This window comes from Heterocephalus glaber, unplaced genomic scaffold, assembly GCF_053883595.1.
Source record: "Heterocephalus glaber isolate CG9 unplaced genomic scaffold, H.glaber_assembly_v1.0 deba00001744, whole genome shotgun sequence".
Classification (NCBI taxonomy): Eukaryota; Metazoa; Chordata; class Mammalia; order Rodentia; family Bathyergidae; genus Heterocephalus; species Heterocephalus glaber.
The window spans coordinates 4,552,145-4,572,206 of record NW_028258450.1 but is presented as its reverse complement, the minus strand read 5'-3'; the positions used below and the strand labels follow the sequence as shown (position 1 = coordinate 4,572,206).

Below are 20,062 nucleotides of genomic sequence, written 5' to 3'. Positions count from 1 at the left end.
ATTTTGCCTTTTTCATTTTCAATTGTATTGCCATAGGTATTTTGTTTTGTTTCTATTTGTTAAAATTGACTAAATATTTGTCTATTTGGTTTATTCTTTGAAGAACCAGTTCTTGGATTTATTGATTCTTTGTATTATTTTATAGTTTCAGTTTCATTAATTTCCATTTTAATTTTTAAAAATTCTATTAGTACATAGTTGCATCTCACGAAGTTTACATCCCTCTTAAGGAGTAGGTGCATGTGCATAACAATGCTTGATTCTTTTTTTTTGTACCGGGGATCGAACTCAGGACTTTGTGCTTTTGAGGTAGACACTGCCACCACTGAGCTAAATCCCCGGCCCAATGCTTGATTCTTTTTAAAATCCCCTACCCCTTCCCACCCATCTTCCTCCCTCCTTCTCTAAATGCTCTTTCCCCATTTACAGTCTTCTTGTTATTACTGTTAGTTTTACTTCATGTTTATGACATAATGTTTACATTCATTGTGGATATTTGGTACATGTAAGTGACACATCTTAAATCTTTTTACTTCCCTTTCTCCTCCTCCATCCACATTCTCCTGGACTCCTTCCCATTTGCAAAAGATGTATCTCCGTGTTTCCTTCTATCAGTCCTTTATTTTGCTCTTTATTTATACTTTGACCTAACCAAATAAGAGACATCATGTAGTATTTAAGCTTGTGTGTCTGATTTATTTCACTTAACATGATGTTTTCCAGATGTACCCATTTTCCTACAGATGTCTTGAATTCATTCTTCTTTATACCCAAGTAGTATTTTATTATGTATAGAGGCTGCATTTTCTTTATCCATTCACCTGTTGCATACAGCCTGTGCATACAGGCTGCTCCCAGGGTTTGGCTGTTATGAATTGTGCTGTTATAAATATGAGTATGCATGTGTTACTGTAGTATGATGTCTTTAGCTCTTTAGGGAAGATACCTAGATGGGGACTATCTGGGTCAAATAGAATTTCTAGTTTTAGTTCTTTGAAAAATAAATCTCCACCAACAATGGTCCACTCTGATCTTTATATATTTCCTTCTTTTACTAGCTTTGAATTTCTGTCACTTGTTCCCCCCACCCCACCCCCTGAGGCTTTGAGGTACATTATTAGGTTATTTATTTGGACTTGCTCTGTTTTTCTGTCGTTGGCACTTGTAGCTATAAACTTGTCTCTTAGGACGGGCTTCATTGTCCTGTAGGTTCTGGTATGTTATACTGGCATTATCATTTGCTAGGAAATTTTTCATTTCTTTCTGGATTTCTCTGTGACCCATTGGTTATTCAATAGTGTATTGTTTATTTTCCACGTGTTTGCAAGATTTCTGCAGGCGTGTGTGTGTGTGTGTGTGTATGTATGTGTGTTGATTTCTAGTTTTCATTGCTCATAATCTGATACTACACATGGGATAATTTAGTTTTTGCATTTATTCAAGCACACTTTGTGGGCTAGTATATAGTCTCTTTTGGTGAAAGTTCTGTGTGCCTTATGTACTAGCATTGCCTCCCTACTTTATGGCATCTTTGTCCCGACATCTTTGATAGGGATGCCTGCAACAGCATCCTGACCAGTCTCTTCCTTTCCATCTTTGCTCCCTACCGTCTGTTCCCACAATAGTCAGAAGGATGTTCTTAAAACATGTTATTCTTGCATAAAATCCCACAACTTCACAAAACACTTCGAATAAAGATCAAACTCGGAACCCTGGCATGCGAGGTCGTGCACTGTCTTTATCCAACCAGGCTGCTCCCCATCCCTGTCATTCCCATAGGGTACAAGAGCCCTCTATTCCTATATCACCCTGACTCTACCACAAAAATCCCACTTCCGAGTATAGTTGCGTCTGCCCTACTCACCATGATATTCTCATCTGGCTGTGCCTGCACCTAGTAGAATTTTTGTACGGAATTACGGAATGAGTTCAGCACTCTGCTTTTCCCTACGGCATTTCCACTTTACCCAAAGTATCCCAGTTACCTAATCACATATTAATTTCTCAGTGAGCTCTCCGAGTCCCCTTATTACAAACGGACTCATCAAAACATACCCACTCCTTTTAAAATATTCCAAATTCCCCTAATATCAGGGCAACGATTATTTAAATCCACTTCCTCCATAACAAGTTTCGTCCTCCATGAACATCCCCATTCCAGGGTCATTATCCTTAATTCCTCCCCAAACGGCTCTAATCCCCATTCTCTCCGCTTTCCTACAGCCCCAGGGTTACCAAGGCAACGCCAATCCTCCCCATAGGAGCCCAGCCCATAGCCCTGGAAACCAGAAGAGCCCCACCCCGATCCCTGAGGACTCTGGGGTCTAATTCCTTGGACAAGGGGAGCACGGCGGGGGGTGGGGGGCTGTCTACAGAGCTTAGAGTGTAAACATTGCCTCTCATGCCTCTCTCCCCCAGGAACGCAGGGCCCCTGCAGCCCGCACAAACTCGGAGAAGCGGTGAACAACAGATTCTACTGCGCAAGCGCGACAGTGGGCAGCAGCTGGAGTCCTTCCCTGACTGCTACAGCAGGCTTTACAGATAGGCAAGGCTGCTAAATCTCAGTTCTCAGCGCAAGCTCCGTTGTCACCATAGCAACGACGAAGCACGCTGATATACGAGCCTTCCTAGCCAGTCTTCCATTTTTATTCTTTCATTTTTCCGTAACAAGGACCTAGGGGCCTATGCCTCAAAGCGAGAAATAAACTTGGCATCTTTGCTTTCATTTTTAATCTCCTTTATTTCTTTGAAACTCAGATCCCTGCTCAGCTCTGCACATAGGCATCTTAATCACATAAGGAGTGTCTGTAGTGTAAAGTTTATTAGCTCTAAATTTACCTAGATGATCTCATCTCCTTCAAGACTGAGGACACCAAGGTGAAAGTAAATTAAGGATTTGCAGGGACATCAGTTACCAGCCTTCACAGCATTCAGTTCCAGAGCCCCTGGGGATGCCTAAAAGTCCTACATCTGCAGTTATCTTGGACCTTGTCCTAAACCTGCAGTCATATCGGATTCCAGAAAAAGCAGAGCTTCACAGACCACCCTATGGTGAGGTCACTCCCACACGTAGGAGCTATTACCCCGTATCAGAACTAAAACTGCACCACCTCAGCAAGAACAATCATCTCTGGGGAACCCAACCACCTCTCACGCCATATCGAGTCCACCGGAGCTACAAAATCAGGACTGAGCAGATGATCAACCAGACCCCAGTCCAGCACAGAACCCCATAAAATTAGTGTCCTTTGGTTGGCAGGACAGCCTGATCCTCTTTCTCAGAGTTGTGTCCCCTTCAGTTCCTCATCTGATGCCTTTCCTCTCTTGTGTTAAGGGGACAGCTCTATCTTCTTCACAGCTGTGAGGCACCGTCATTTCCCCTTACTTTCCAATTAAAAGTGTTTTCCTTTAAATTTGTGTGGATTGCCTCAGTTTTAATTTCCATTATTACTCAAGGAAGGACTCAGGCTAGCTGGTGATGTTTCTACCTCAGAGATTACACCAGGTACTGGGGATACTATGGAGAACAAAATGGAGCTTTTATTTGTGTGGTTGCAGAGACATTGTTAATAATGTGCACGCAAGCCACTGGAGAAACCTGTATGTAAACAGACATTTGAGATACCTTAGGGAAAGCAGAAACGTAGGCAACGTTAGAACATTGCTACACACTAATTCATTTGTTGCCAAAAAGCCTTAGGTGGTAGGTACGATTTTTATTCCCAAACTGTAACACAGAGAGGTTAAGCAACTGAAGGCCACATGGGTAGAGATAGGATTTGAACCCAGGCAGTCTGGCTTTATCCTCGATAAGCTTAATGACAATGCTAGACTGGCAAAGAGCCATGTGGTACCATTCCAGGTAGCAGTAAGTGTTGTGAAAACTAAAATGGAGAACGGAGGTGAAGTGACCCTTTAGAAGGACTGCCCAGGGACAGCCTCTAGCCTAGAGCAGGTAATGTTTCAGCAGAGGGAACTGAAGGGACTGATTTCACTTGAGAGCCTGGCACGCAGGTAGAGATTTAAGGATTATTAACCTTGGCATTTTTTTTTTGCCTTCCCCAAGGGCAAAGCACTTTTATACCTGTTTTTCCCTCTGTCAAAAGTGCACTTCTTCATCCCGTTTTTCACACGCAAGGTCCAGTTCTGAGAATAAGCATCTGCCCCTGTCTGTTTTCTTGACCACAAACCTCTTCCTACTTTGGATTTCTTACATGCTCCCAAGGAATGCTGATGATGCTGTTCCTTGGACCACATTTTGGAAAGCAAAGGTCTCGCCACCTCACCCCTCACCCTGTCAGGTGACCAGACACATAGGCAATGAAGGCTTATTCTTATATACCTCTCCAATGTTGTTAACGCAGCCATCTTCTGGATCCCAGCCTCCCACCCTCCCCCAGAAGCCACGAACTCAGCTTGGAAACCAAAATAATACTGTTTTATTCCAATCTCGAAGGGCAACAATCCAGATAGTTCCCTCTCCAGGGGGAAGTCTCCTGCTCACCCCTCCAGACTCCCAGTGCCCTCCTTCATTTTGCAACGAAAAACCGGAAGGTTCAGGAAGGCCCATTATCAAATTCTTGGAGACATACCCCAACCACTCCCCTCTCCCTTCTTCGCTCTCCATATCCCTTTGTCATTCTTTTGTCTTCTCTCTTAAAATTCCTGTCTCCTCTCCTTCTTGTCTGCCCTTCCTCCCCACCTCCCAGTGTTTTCTCAAATTTCTGCCTCTCCTTTGTTCTCAACTCTCCTTCATGTCTTTTTGTTCTCTTTCCTCCCTTGCTTTTCTACCTTCGTCCTCCAATCCTAGGATGACCAGTCTACTCCTGCGTCTCTTGACATCCTGGTGTCCTCCCCTTCCCCCAGTCCTGCCCCTTTCCTGTCCTGTCCTCTGCCTTGGCCGGACCCTGTCTACACTTCTCACACATTCCCTCCTGAGGGTAACCCTCTGAGCCCAACATGGTCATCAGCATTTTCTACAGCTGTGGCTTCAGGACTTCAGAGAACATTGTCAATTTCCTCTTGAGCCAGAGAGGCAAATTGCCAAGGTCCCTGGATGATCCAGGAGGTGCCCAGAGGGACAGGGGTGGCCTCCTTGGCTCAACCCTGTTATCTTTGGGATAAAAGAATGCCTGTCCTCCACATGGAGGGTGGGAGGTAGGAGCCTGAAGGGTCAGGGCTCTTGGGCTCTCCCCCAGCAATCCCTGAGCAGGTCCATGTGAAATAAGGCGGCCCCAGTGAGGAGGCGTGCTGCAAAGAGGTGCCGGCAGGGGAGACGACGTGCAGCGTGGATCGAGCAGCTGCAGTACGTGAGGGCCCCATCCAAGAAGAAGTCTGAGATACCATCCTTGAGAGCAAAGCCAGTTCCAGTCCAGTGGAAACCCTGAGTGCCATGTTGCCTGGCGAAGGCCAGTTCCTCGGCCACCAGGTCTGCCAGCTCTGGCCCACAGGCTGCTCGGAATTTGGCCAGCGGCTCCCAGTCCATCTCTTGCTCTCTGGAGGGGCAGCAAAGCCTCTTCGGTTCCCTTGGGCCTTCTCCCTTACCTCGTTCCGGCAGGGCTTCCCCTGCAGCCAGTGACTCACTCCTCATCACTGACCGTTCCGGATTGCCTTCCAACACTGTCCCCCTGGAGGCGGCACATGGGACTCCATTCGGCCGCCCTGGACACCGTCCTCCTGTGTTCCCCCACTCTATCCCTTGTCCTGCTCTGCTCTTGGAGCCTACAGGCCGGGATCCCCCTCCATCTCCATTTGCCACGCCTGTATCCTTGGCATCTCCCAGATGGACTACAACTAGGTCCTCCAGGCCCCGTCTCCTCTTGACCCCTGACCGCCCCCCCCCCTCCTCCGTGATCTCCGGCCCTCTCCGCCCCTCATCTGCCCACTGAGCCCCTCTTTGGTCTCCACTCTCAGGAACCAAGTCCAAGGGCTTCTCCAAATGGATCTCTCGCCACTTTCTGACAGCTACCCCTCTGCCCTTCTCTATCTCCAACTCGGGTCTCTTCCAGTCTCGGGGTTTCAGTGCACTTGCCCTCTCATGCTGCAGCTGGACCCCCCTCCAGAGATTTCCCTCCAAACTCCCAGCTCTCCTGGATTCAAACTGGGTCCCCCTCCGGTCTGTGATCTCCAGGAGCCTGGAGCTTCCATCCCCCAAGTGGGCTCCCCTCCAATCTCTGACCTCTGGCCCTCTCGAGTGCTCTTTCTCCAACTGAGGTCCCCTCCAGACACCCCCTTCCAGCACCCTCACCTTCTGGTCCTCCAAATGGACCCCTGGCCAATCTCTCATCTGCAAACCCCTCCCCTTTTCCCCTTCCGGCTGGGCCTCTCCCTTGTCACTAGCATCCAGGCCCCTCCCTCCCTCCACCTGGGCTCCACTCCTGAGCTCGCAATCCAGCCACACCCCCCGGCCATCAGCGCCCTCAGAGGCTGCCTCCCCAGCTGCATCCGCCCACTGCATGGCCACCAGGTCACGGAGGCACTGCGCCACGCTGTGTGAGGGGCTGAGGCGGCTCAGCAGTCGCCTGCGATGGCCATGTACCAGGGCGCAGGCGTCCAGATCTTCAGACGCCTCAAAGGCACGGAAACGCACCCACATGTTTTGGCGGGGTGCCCAGTTGTGGTTAAAGTATTTCATGAAGGCGTCCGGGCCCTGGGCACGCAGCTCGGCCAGTGCCTCGGTATAGGCAGTGTAGGATGAGGCGCCGGCCAGGCGGCATAGCAGGGGCCACAGGCCTGGGTCCTCGTAGCTGGCACCGCCCAGTTCCTGTGCCTTGCTGAAGAGCGACTCCAGGCCCTGCACGCGGCAGATCTGCACACGCGCACGAGGCAGCAGCTGGCGCACGGCCCTGACCTGCGCGGCCACTTCCGGCCCAGCTGTGAGGCAGCGCACACGGCCTTTGACATCCGGCGCACTCTGCAGCAGCGAGACCAGCACGAAGCGCAGGAGGCTTGGAGTGCCCGGGCGTGCCACGCAACAGGCGGCCTGGCGCGCACGGCCCGCGCCGTCCACGCACAGCACCGCTAGCAGGTCCAGTGTGCCCTGTAGCCCTGGCAGCCGGTCCACCAGCAGTATGCGTGGGAAGCGCCGCAGCAGCGCCCTGGTCCGAGATGTCAGGAAGAACACAGTCTCTACCATGGCCTGGTCCTCCACGAACACCAGCCTCACCTGCAGGCGCGGGCAGGAAGGGAAAGAAAGTTTAGGGGACGCCTGAGACCTTGCCCAGCTCGGCTTCTAGCTCTGGGGAAACGGGAATCCAGTCCCTTCAGTGTATATCCGCATTTATCCTTTTGACCAGCAGGAAGCAGTGTGGGGGAATCGTTGAAACCGCCGACCCCATTGATTGCCTGGGTTTGAGATAAGGTACCATGTCCTAGCAGCAGTGTGACATTTACACACAAAACACTTTTAGCTTCTCTGAGCCTGTTTTTCCTGCTGGGAAGCTGGTATTTATTCCTTCTTGTGGTGAGGGTGTCTAGGGCAGTGGTTCTCAAAGTGCGGGCCCTCAAGCATCAGCCATGGGGGCCCTGACAGAAACATTCGTGGATCCACCCCAGATCTGCTGAGGTTGAAACTCAGGAGCGGGACCTAGCAGTCTGTGTTTTGAAAAAACACCCGCCCCCACACCAGGGTTCCCATGGCCAGTGGACAACTGGTTAGTGGTAAAGAGCAGACTGTGGAGACCAGGCATCGCATCTCCCTTGCCTGCTTGATTTGACTGCTCAGTGCCTCCATAACCTCTATGTTCTCCAATTTCTCCTCCCAGAAACTGAATATTCATTTCTTCTAGCACTGAGAGTCAGGGCAGCTGTTAAAAAGAAAGCTGCTGAGGCCAGACTGCCCAGCCTTAGTGACTGTCATGTGTAAAGTGTCCCTCTGTGACTGGATGAAATGCATCATCCAAACAGAACACTTCTCAGTCAAGTCAGAAGTGCTGTCCAAGACTTCACTTTAGTATAATGATCATCTCTGCTCAAAAACTACCTGCTCTAAAGACGCAAAAAACCCCCCTGTAATTCTTATTTTCACCATTTTATGCACAAAACAGCATATTATTTATAGTTTTGCAACTTGCTTTAACTTAAAAAATGTATCTGAGAGCTCTTTCCAGATCTGTTCTTAGGCTTGTTCTCATTTTTACCACTTTATAATATTCCATGAGTGGATGTGCCACAAATTATATAACCGTTACCCATTGGTGAGTTTTGGTTGGTTCTAATCTTTTGCTTTCATGAATCACAGTTATTATCTTCATATATAACTCATTCCAGAGCTGTGTGACTATTATTTGCAGCAGAAATTACCAGCAGCAGAATGGAGAATGCTTTGGCCATTTAGATGTATATTGCTAAGCTGCCCTCCAATGCGATTGTACTGGTTTACTACTTAGTATTCTTAAAGGAAGCACACTTGGATCATCAATTGCTTTTCTCAGAAGGCACAGCATACACTAGAGAAGGGTGCTTGGCCATGCAAGGCCACTCTCTCCCCACAGCCTGCTTGCTGGCTGTTCACTGCAAGCCCATCACCCTGCTTCAGTACAGATTATAGGTCTTAACACCTCCTTTGGTGAAGCAGCCACCTGATCTTGCCTACAAGCTGTGCTTTGGGGCTCCTGGGTGTTCTCTCCTTGTCCGACCCCTTCCAAGACCAAGAAAGCTGCTCCAGCTCAAGTACTCAGCTTCCCAGAGCCCTCCTGCCATGGCTTAGATGTCCGCAGAGTCCCCTGGAGGGCTCTGTGCTGAAGGCTGAGTTCCAGGTGGCACCAATGGGAGGGGTGGCAGAACCCTAAGGAGGTGCCTCGTGCAGGGTCCTTAGGTCACTGGGCTATGACCTTAAGGGACTGTGGGACCTGCCTATCCCTGAATTCTCTCTCTCTCTGTCTGCTTCCTGCATCTTGAGGTGAGGAGTTTGCCCCTCTATGTGTTCCTGCCAGGTGTGCCGCCCTTTCCAGAGGTCCAAAGTGGCAGAGCTACTTGACCCTGGGCTGGAACCTCTGGAACTGGGGGCTGAATTTCCCTTTTCCCCTTATAAGTCAATGGCTTCAGGTATTTTGTTATAGTAATGCGAAGCTGATATGCCCTCCTTTTGAAGATTGCTGGGAAGAGAAGAGCACACTATCTGCTTGTTGCTTAGCCTGGTCTTATAGTATTACTATATTAAGAACAGAGGACTCTACAATAGATTTTATCGTTAAAATAGCCAATGGGAAACTGTGCCAAGGCAACATACTGAACGCACCTCTTTAATTTCACTTTCTCCTGAGTCTCAAGCACATCTGGAGAAAATGGCTTCATTGTGCTCTTTAAAGAGAGGGGAAATAGGAAAGATGACAGATACAAAACTCTGGAAAGCAGATGAATAAGCTGACTCTTACCTCACCCCATGCCACAAGAACTCATGGACACTAAAGTAGCAATTGGGGAGAATGAAGAACCAAGAGCAGAGTCCTTGCAAGGCCCTGTGATTCAGGCAATGAGAAGCAGTGGGAGCTACTGAGGCAGCAGCTTGGCTGCCAGACCCCATGGTTCCCTTCCTCACTTTCCCTGGCAGTCCCTCCCGTGACTGGAGGTTCACTCTGCAGAATGAGGCACTGGCTTTGGGGATATCAGGCCCATCTAAGGCTGAGGGAGGAGGGATCCCAAACCCCAAACTGGGACTGAGTGTACCTTGGTGACTAATACCAGCTCCCAGCCCTCCTTCTCCCACTTTCATCCTTCAGCCAGGAGAAGGAGGAGTTTTCTGAGGGATCTGACTGGTCCCAGAGGAAGACTGACAGATGCTGACATTTGGCACCCCTGGACCTATTAAAAGCAAGATGCAAAACAGTGTGCAGAATACACTACCCTCCTAAGTAGGAGTGGTGTAGGGTAGAGGAAATAAGGTTAAAAACTGAGAAATGCAAACTTACCTGTATATTCATAGCACTGCGCTGCCCAATGCAGATACCACTAACCCCATGGGGCCATTTACATTTCAATAATTTAAAGTTTAAGAATCTAGTTCCTCAAGTCAGACTAGCTACATTTCAAGTGATCAGAGAGGCCCCTGGCTATGCTACTGGACAGCGCATGCAACATTTCTAACATGGCAAAATGTTCCACTAGGCAGTGGGGGCCATAGAACAGAAACATATTTAAAATACATAAGCAACTGATGACTTGGGTAACCTCTGAGGAAGAGAGCAGGGGCACAGAAGTTCACAAAGGGACTTTTTCACTACGTGTGATTATGTCACATATTCAGAAATTAAACACCTAATGTTTCTATAAAGGAATAACCTGCTGAGTGTGAGGGAGTATACCTATAGCTCCAGCACTTGGGAGGCTGAGGCAGGAGGGTCACTGCAAGTTTGAGACCAGTCTGGGCTGCATAGTGAGTTCAAGGTCAGCCCGTACAACATAGTGAGACCCTGTCTCAACAAAACAAAACAAAACAAAACAGAACAAAACAACCCAAAAAACAAAAGACAAACAGGAAGGAAGGAATAACCTCTCATTGGCCTGTCTCCTGGTTTTCTAGAACTTCTTCTTCATTTTTTTTAAGAGTATGAAGGTGGCCAAAATGCAGCACCAAGAGGCAACCCTGGTTTAACTTGATGCCGAGGGTCCGCCATGGAGATTAAAGGGCCAATCCCTTTTCTTGATGGCTTTAATTTACGAATGAGTTGCTTTGCTCAGGAGCAGCCATACAGTGGGCAGTTCTGGGAAAGAACAACTGAGGTTTATTTATTCAGTGAATAATAGTAACTCAGTAACGACTAATGGGATAAATAGAACAGGCGTGTGGATCCTGATTTTATAGAACAGCAAACTGATGCGGGTGGAATTGCACAGCACAGCAGTGAAGACTGTAGGCCCGGATCTAGACCGTGGGTTCAAAGCCTAGCTTTGCGACTGAGTAACTGCACCTTGGGCCAGTCACTCGACCTCTCTGTGCTTCATTTTGTTTTGTAACATGAGGGTGACAATGAAGTGCTCCTTCTTCCTGGGGCTATGATGAGATGTAAATGAACTGCACTTAAAAGTAAAGCACTTAAGAGTAACGCCTGACACACAGTAAGTGCTCAAATTACATAAAGCTGTCGACATTATGTGTGCACAAAGGGCTGCACTTGGGCCAGTGGCTTGGATCGGGGCTGGTTACTGGATATGAGACGGAGAGCACCTGGATCCCAAAAGTGGGTTCACATCTCAACTTTACCTTGAGTTGGGACTATTTCCGTGCATGAGAGACACACACAGCCAGGTAGATGACTCAGTTTCCCCCATTTCTTGTCTGTTTTTTTTTTTAAATCCTCAAGTCTAACCTAGCCTTAAAGTTGGATCAAAGTAGTAGAGAGTCTTCAACACACCAAGCTTGCACCAGCGTCTGGCTGTTCCCTCTGCCTGCAATGCTCTTCCCTCTGATAATGGGACAGGTGTCTTTTCTCCTCTCTTCATCTGCTTCACTAGCATTTCCTTAAGGAGGCCTTCCCGGGTGGGGGACTGCTCAGTAATAAATCACTCACCTAACATGCATGAGGCCCTGGGTTTGATCCCCCTCATCATTAAAAAAAAGAAATAAGGGCTGGGGATTTAGCTCAGTGGTCCCGAGCCTGCCTCAAAAGGTCCTGAGTTTGATCCCCGGTACCGTCAAAAAAAAAAAAATTAGCACCCCTAACAACCGTCCTACCCTCACCCCATTCTACTGTATAATTCTCTTTCCTCCATCACATTCTATAACGTAACACTCTCTCTTCTAATTCTTGATCTGGGTGGTAAGTTCAGGGCTGTTTTTACTTTGTGAACATTTGTAAACTATTTACTTATCACTTGTGTGTTTTCTATTTGTGTATTTCAATTTGAAAAAAAAAAATCAGACTGTTCCCTCTATCTCTTTGGCTCCTTCCTGACATCCAACCCTTCTACCACCCTGTCGCTTCTGGATGTATCTGTCCACTGTTGGTTTCTCCCACTAGAACAGCAAGGTGGTTCCAGCAGTGAACTCCGAAAGGTAGCCAATAGCCAGACATGGCTATTTAAAATTTAGTTAATTAAAATAAAGTAAATTTAGACCCTGATGGTACTGGCTTCACTTCAAGCACTCAACAGCCACGTAGGGTTGGGGCTCCCATACTGGGCAGTGCAGAGCCACCAACATTTCCATCAGAGCAGTAAGTGCTACTGGGTAGCCAGCATCAGTGGGCCATGTGTCTTGTTCAGGGCACCCCAAGGACTCAGCAGATGGATAGTGTAGAAAGGAATGAATGAATGAGGGGAAGGAGCGAAGGGATGAGTAGGCACAGGATGAATGAGTTCCCCTGGAGAAATGAATGAATGCCCTGCTAGTCTCCCCATCCTTCCTCCCCAGACCTTACCTTGGCCTCGGGATCAGTGCGGAAGAGCCCCTCCAGCACATGCAGGGCGTCCAGGACTCCGTGGTCGGGGCCCTTGCAGCGGGACAGCAAGCGGCGCACGTCGTCCGGGGCCACAAACTGCTTGGAGATCCGGTTGGTTATGCGCACGGGCAGGCAGGCGTTGGCCAGCAGGTGGCCAGGGCGGAAGTGGTAGGCGAACTCTCGTGGGCAGGCTGGGTGCGAGTGGGTGAGCTGGCACTCCGACACCACGAGGCGGTCCCGCAGCGGGCTCAGCTTGAGGGTGATGAAGGCCGGGCAGCTGGGCTGGGAGGACCTGCAGGAGGAACCACCGTCACATCCCTCCACTGCTCCCTCCGTCTGTCCATCTCTCTCACGCTCTCTCGTTATGTCTTAAGCATAGAGAAAACTAGAAGGCCCAAAGAATATGCCAGCTATGTGATACTGGACAGGTGACTTCGACCCGTTGCTTCAGTTTCCCCACATATTGAGGAAAGAGATTTTCCTCATAGGATGGTTGTGAGGTTAAAAAAAAATGATATAGGTAAAGGAATTAAAATGCTATCTGGACCATAGTAAGAGACAGGAAGCTGCTACTCAGCTGGCTTTGGAAATGGAAGGGTCTCAAGCTAGAATGTGGGTGGGCTCCAGACCCTAGAAGGTAAAGCAGGTTCTCCCAGAGACTCTAGAAGGAACACAACCCGGAGACACCTTGATTTTAGACACCCTGATTGACACCCATGTTGGCCTTATGATGGGCAGAATTGTAAGACGACAAATTCTTGTTTTAAGCCACTACATTCATGGTAGTTTTTTTTTTTTTTAAACAGCAATAGATGAGGATACTGATCACAATCTGTACATCCTTTTACAGCACGCTTCTTCACTCTGCAGACCGTCCAGACTCTTCGGCACCATGCCTTTTATTGACTGACTAATATCCTAGTCTAGGACTCCACGGACTATCATGGTTTTTCCAGTCACCCTGTCACAGACCACACGTTAGTGGACCCTCTCTTAGACATCTCTGTGTGTGGACAAGCGTTTGTCTAGGACAGTGGTTCTCAAACTGCAGGCCACAGCCCATCACAGGAAGTCAGTTTAGACAGTTACAACCAGTATTGTAACAAATGAAATAGAGCAGAGGGGAAAAAAGTGTCTGAGTTTGATTCCCAGCACAAAAACAAAACAAAACAAAGAAAAATCAGTGTGTATTTCCATGAACTCCTACTTTTGGAAAGGAGGTGTAGCATTTTTCCATGACCAGGTACAATTTCAGCATTTTCAGATACGAAGTTCTGGGTTTATACTGCAGGGATTGGCAAACTTTCTGCCAATGGCAAGAAAGCAAATACAATAATATGACAAAAAGTACAATGTATGTTTAAATATTTTAAAATTTTATTACAATAAAAAACACATTGCTATCAATCCCCTTTGCTTCAAACACACTTAACCCATCATTCTTGGCACTTTCTGAAGCAGTTTTAGAAGTCCTCTTTCAAGGGGTCTTGAATTGTGCTAAATGCTTTCGTGGCTGCCTCAATGTCCTAAATCAATTCAACATGTTTATCTTTCATGATCAATCTGACTCTGGGGAAGAACCAGAAGTAGTACCAGTCCTGGTGAATAAGGTGGATGAGAACACATCCTAATATTTTTATAAGCCTGCCTGTCCACTGGATGGCACTTGATAGCAGCATTCACTCACTGTATTTTGAATCTCACTCTGTAAAGACACTGGTGAAAGATGACTTCCAGAATGGCTCCAGAAGGTGCCAAGAATAATAGGATAAGTGTGTTTGAAGGGGGGGGGTGGATTTTGAGAAAGATTAATGGCAAGATGTCTTTTATTGTAACAAATTTTTAAAATTTAAACTCCTGTACTTTTCTGTCACCCCTTATATAGTCTGGTGCTCTACTGCAAACAAACCATAGATAATATATAAATGAACAGGTATGACTATTCCAGTAAAACTGCAGGCTGGATTTAGCCAGAGGGCTTTCCAGTTTGCTGACCCTTGTAGCAGACCAGGGCCCGGCATATACTTAAGAAGCCCCAGCTCCTGGTAGTAAATGCCAGTAGCACAACCTCACATTTCTTTCAGGTGGCTTAGAAGAATGATTCTCCTCAGGAGCTATCCTGAGAACCACCAGTAAGTATTTAAGAATTTTCTTCTTAAACCAGAAAGGGATCCCTAACACACTCTTTTCTCTTACATGCAGACCCAGGAGCCTGAATCTTAAAAATCAGAATCAAGAGTTGGAGACTTTTTGCCTTATTTGAGATAATATAAATGATGCAAATGTAGAAAACTCTTAAACACATAAACTGTTACGAAAAACACAAACATACAGCTACATGGTGCTATCAGGTAGAAGCATAAGAAACTAACAACGTTCAGCCGCTTCCGGTCTACCAAAATGGCAAGTTCGTGGGATTCCACCCTGTACATTTTCTTAGAACAATTCATGGGCTTTTGTGAGACTCTGACTTGGCCTCTTTCAGCCTAGGTGTTTCAGTCCCTAGGACAGGACCTCATTCAGGGAAACCACTCACTTCACCAGAGAACACAGAATCACCTCTGTGGGATCCCAGTATCTCGCATAACCACCTACTGATGCCTCAACACTGCAACTTCTTCCCACCTGTCTAGTGCAGATGCCACTCCTCTCCAAACATAAACTTCACATGGATAGGAGTTTTGGCCTATTTCATCTGTATCTCCAGGATCTAGAATAGTACCGGGCCCTATAGGTGCCTACACAATCAGCCTTCAGTACCTACAGATTCCCTACATGTGGATTTATCCAATCAGAGGGAACATATTTCAAAACAAAAAAAAATTATGTCAGTACTGAACTTGCACAGACTTTTTTCTTGTCATTATCCTTTAAGCAATAAAGTAGGATAGCTACTTATACAGGATTTACATGTATTGTTTTATAAGTCATCTAGAGAAAATTTAAAGTATTGGGAGGAAGTATGCAGGTTTTATGTAAATACCATGTAATGTTATGTAAGGGATTTGAACATATGTGGATTTTGGTGTCCTGGAGACAATCCTCTAATATTGAGGGCTGACTGTAGGACAAATGAATGACAGAGCCCTGCTTTGGAACCTAGACATCTGGTACACTTTCCCTGGGATACTTCCATCAAACCATCCATCACCGAGTCCTGCCCAGCACACCTTCAAAAGTTCTCTGGAATAACCATGTTTTTTCTACTTCTACCGCCACCAATACACTGTACATTCTTTCCTCCTCTGTAAAGCTTCCTTCTCCCTTCTTCCTTCTTTTCACCACTCAGTTCTCACTCATCCTTCATACTACAGAGCTAGCATCACCTCTTCCAGGAAGTGCTCCTGCATAACCCATTGGTTAGGGTAGATTTCATCACACAGGTGTGACTGATGCTCATCTGTAACAGATGCTCCTCACCCAAACCCCAGCACCTAAGTCACATACACTATGCACATTGGTACTCAAAGCTACTCTCTTGGATGAATGGACGAACCAGCCGATGCCTAGAACCAAGAAATATTTGAGGTGCTGGCGCATTTGACTCCCATCTTGGTAATCCATAATTGAAATAAAGATGTGTGGTAGGGGAGAATGGAAACTAGAAGCATGAGTTTTACAGTTGGACCAAATCCTGGTTTCCCTCTTTTTCAGCTATGTTATCTTGGGAAAGTCCTGTAACCATTCTGTGCCTGTTTTCTTACTTGGAAGTTGGAGCTCAAATAATACCAACTCCACAGGATTGTTCAGAGGACTAAACAAGAGGAAAAAATGATGTGAGGTGGCTGAAAAAGGGACAAGGGCCTCATAAACACTTAAGAAATGGTAGCCACTATTTTCAAAGCATCTTTTTTTCTAAAAGTACTTGGTCTTTCCCTTGCCTGTTTATTCTTGATCTTGCAGGTTTTAATGATCTTTGCATTTCCAAAGGCTGGGTGTGTCGGGAAAGACAGAGTAATCCTGATCCACAGAGGGGAATGCTGGGGGTGGGGGGCTGCTGGCGGTGGAGGTGCAGGGAGATGACTCTGACCGGGAACAAAGCCTTTATCTCTGCTTCCCAGACCTACAGCTTTCTCCCTGGCCTCTCCCCCAGATCACCTCCCATGTGACCCTGCTCCCAGTCTTCCGGGGCTCCCCAGCACCCTCAGAATAACGTCCCAGTCCCTGGACTTAACTCTGGCAGATCCAGACTTGACAGTCTTTAGCTTCATCTCCTGCCTTTTCTCACACTAACTTGTCCAACTGCAGACCTCACCCCATGGGCTGTGCCTGGTCTGTGGCACTAGAGAGGTGCTACTTTGAGCAGCTGGGGAGGGCTGGTCCAAGAGCTCAGAAATGACGGGTCTAAGCCAGTGACCCACACTTCTGAGCTCCCAATGCAGGGACCATCCCACTATTCAGCTGGTCACCAGGCCCAAACCTGGGGGACTGTGCTCGTCCCCTCCACAGCCTGTCCCTCCTGCCTACAGGCTCTTCGATGTGGAGACACTTGGGGTTTTATCTGTACATAATAATCACATGTTGGTTAAGTCAAACACTGTACAAAATACTATTTGCATTTTTTTGGTGTATTTGGTCTTTGTCTTCTCCATTAGATTCTGAGCAGTTCAAGGGCCAAGACCAGTTTTGAGATCCAAATGCCCAGCAAAGAGCATGCAAGAGTAGGTGCTCATTAAGTATTTGTTACACTGAATTAGGTCCTGTTAATAGGGATTCTGAATTAGGCCTGAGCTTCTTGCAAATTCTAATATCCTAGATTGCTGTGTGATGGTGTGTTTTGACACTGTTCTGCTTTCAGATCACCAATCTGTGTCTCTGGATCAGACTAGAGAGGACACAACTGTTTAAATAACTGTGGGTAAAAATAGCTGTGGAGAGTACACATTTTGTGCTGCACACTCTTTGGGACAATTAACATGTACTGGCTCACTGAATCCTCACTAAACCTATGAGACAGAGTCCCCTGCCCCCTGCCTTTCTCCTTGAGGACACTGAAACCCAAAAAAGGTTGGGCTCCAGGCACCAGGGCAAGTGACCTTCTTGTGCATGAACAGAGCATCCTGACAATGACCCTCTGAGGTGGGTACTGCAACAGCTCCACTTCAGAGGTGAGAAACTGAGGCTTGAAGATGTGAAGTCCATTGTTCAAAGACACCCATCCAGTACACAGGTGAGCTGGACTCACGCAGCCCGTGTTCTTAAGCACCCTGCTCTTCTCTATGGCTGCTCACCCATGGTCCTCAAACTCACACCTATAGGGACCAGGCTGGCAGGGTAATGAAGCAACGGCCCATGAAGCAGCAGACAGCAGCAGCTTCTGGGGCAAACCTGAGTACAAAAGCCCCATATAATGGGGTTATCTGTTTGCTACTTGGGAACATGGGTCTGCCTCCTCTCCTGTTCAAAGGAAGCTAGAAGCCCAACATCGTATGGGAAATGATCTGTTTAGTATTGGGATCAGTGGAAACATCCTTGGCCCTGGTGATTCTCAGCACTCTTGGATGGTTCACCTGCCCCTCCTCGTAGCATTATACAGTTGGGTAAACTACTTACGAACTTCTCTTAACATCAGTCTTCCTGTCCAGTCTAAAAGTTCAGGAAGAGCATGAATTTTGGCTCTTGTTCAACAACTCTCCTCCTCATACATTAAAATATCCCAAATAAAATATCTCGTGACATGGGACCTGGCCCTACATTTATTGAATAGAAGTATCTTTTCCTTTGTCTTGAGGCTTGCCTAGAATTCAGTCCCCCAGTTTTTCCTCTTTGTATGTATATAAAATCTGGCTCTATTTTCCTGGCTCTCTCTCTCTCATGGTTTTGGTTCAGTCTCCAAATTTTCTGTGACTTTCTTTACTCTCTGCCTCTCTCTCTTTTTCTCTCTGTAAATTGGGCTCAAGATGTCTCTACTCTGTCCAAGATGCTTTGTCCCTCTGGTTCCCTGGTTCCTTTCCCCTTATAAGTATCCCTCTTTGACTCCCTTCCTCGGTATCTTTTGCCAGTCTCCATCAGCCTCTCTCCCTCCCAACTCTGAGTGGGGGCTCACCGCCCTTCCCAGCCCCCACCCCCCCTGCAGGGTTGAGGCTCAGGCTCACGCACCACTTTGCAGGCTGGCTGGATGAGCGCACATCCTTGCACACCAGCAGCACGTAGCTGTACTTGAGCACGTGGATGAGCCTGTAGAGCGGAGGCACACTGGCCCAGGGGCTGCGCGCCACACGCGTGGAGTTCTTGATGGAGAACACCACCAACCGCTGCTGGCACCACTTGTCGAAGAAGCGGCTGAACTCAGCCCAGGAGAAGAAGACTCGCTTCAGCAGCTCCTGTTCCTCCTTCCCCACCACTGTGCAGGGTGGGGGCTCTGGCAGCTCCATCCTGGGGCCCTGAGGGGAATGGGGGAGAACAGCTGGATATCAGAACCATCCCTGTAGGGGATCTCATTTTCTCCATTCTCAGCCTGCCCCATCAGTGCAGGTGCCTCCACCTTGCAGGGCCTTGGGCTGGATGCAAACTTTTTATCCAGATATAAACCTCCGCCTCATCTTTGTTGAGTCCTAATCTGTTTTCCCCTGGTTCAGCTGGAACCTAATCCTAACTGTGAGAGGACTCCTAGGTACAGCTCAGGTTCATTACGCTTAGCTGTGGGCAACGCCTTATATGTGTTCCTAGCATCCATCTAAGATCTCCTCGCCCTCCAGAGGTGTCCCCTACGCCTCTGAGATTCCTATTTCCTACATTGTGCTGTAACCCACAGCCATCTGCCCCCCTCCCTAAAGACATTTCACTTCTGAATGTCCTCCTGGCATCGAAGCACAGATCCCTCATCTCCAGACAGGCATCTGTGGCTCCTTCCTCCCTCGATGTCTTTGATACACAGCTGTTGCTCCTCTAGCAAATGTGGCCCCTGTATGTCACCCCATTCGGCTGTGCCTCCGGTCTCCCAGAGATGCTCTCATCTCTGCATGCTTCCCACCTCCAGCTATGGGCCCTTTGCCTACAGGTGTGTGGCCCACTGTGGCCAATTCAACTCAGAAGTGTCATCGATATTCACCTGTGGTCCACCTCCTTCTCAGATCACCCCCTCCCACCCCATCAAGCTGTGGCCTCCTCCTCCCAGTTACAGCCACCATCCTCCCCAATGTGAGGCTTCGCTCCAGACATGGTCCCTAGTCCTCAGATGGGTTTCTTCACCTCAGATTCACCCCCACGTCCATCTGCGCCTTGCCCTCCCCCGTGCAGCCCCTTCCAGCTGGCTCCTTCCTCCCTGACCCCTCTCAGTCCCGCTCCCGCGGTCCCTATCAGCCCTGCGGTCCCACCCAGCTGTGCCTACCCGCTACCCCAGATGTGCGCCCTTCCTGTCCCCCCCCCACTCACCTACCCAACCCAGAGCGGCGTCCACCTCCCACAGTGCCCCGCGTCGAAGGCCTGCCCGGCCCTTGTTCCCGGGATGCTCAGCGCGGCCTCCCGCCTCTCCTCCCGCCGTACCTCGCGCGGAGGAGTCCATCAAAACTTCCTCTTTTCCCGCCAGTTCTCCCCTGGGACCCTCAGCCACAGCAGCTCATCCAAAGAGAGGGCAGGCTCAGGGTTGCTTCCTAGCATGCTGTTCGGGAGGGCTTGGCCCATTACACCATTTTTTCAGGCCACAGTTCCTTGTGTCAGGGGACTACAACTCCCAGCATCCTCCG

The 20,062-nt window shown here is 48.2% G+C and overlaps 1 protein-coding gene across 3 annotated transcripts; it reads right to left on the bottom strand.

Annotated features, from left to right (window-relative positions):
• Positions 1-4,422: 4,422 nt before the first annotated feature.
• Zswim9 (zinc finger SWIM-type containing 9) lies at positions 4,423-20,051 on the bottom strand. Of its 3 annotated transcripts, none has more exons than XM_004867032.4 (4): positions 19,752-19,824; positions 18,477-18,760; positions 12,357-12,669; positions 4,423-7,165 (listed from the first exon to the last, which is right to left on the bottom strand). In XM_004867032.4, the coding sequence occupies exons 2-4, from the start codon at positions 18,749-18,751 to the stop codon at positions 5,174-5,176; spliced, it is 2,580 nt and encodes an 859-aa protein (XP_004867089.1). In that variant the 5' UTR covers positions 18,752-18,760; positions 19,752-19,824; the 3' UTR covers positions 4,423-5,173. The 3 variants fall into 3 exon arrangements, with proteins under 3 accessions (XP_004867089.1, XP_004867087.1, XP_004867088.3); XM_004867030.4 differs by lacking the exon at positions 19,752-19,824 and adding an exon at positions 19,863-20,051 and having other exon boundaries at positions 4,647-7,165; XM_004867031.4 differs by having other exon boundaries at positions 4,647-7,165; positions 19,756-19,831.
• Positions 20,052-20,062: the final 11 nt, after the last annotated feature.

Coding starts and splice junctions, on each gene's coding strand:
- Zswim9 (XM_004867030.4), bottom strand. CDS start 18,751: ATGGAGCTGCCAGAGCCCCCACCCTGCACAGTGGTGGGGAAGGAGGAA. Junction 12,670..18,476: donor TCCAGCCAGCCTGCAAAGTG/GTGCGTGAGCCT, acceptor TTCCTCCTGCAG/GTCCTCCCAGCCCAGCTGCC. Junction 7,166..12,356: donor GCACTGATCCCGAGGCCAAG/GTAAGGTCTGGG, acceptor CCGCGCCTGCAG/GTGAGGCTGGTGTTCGTGGA.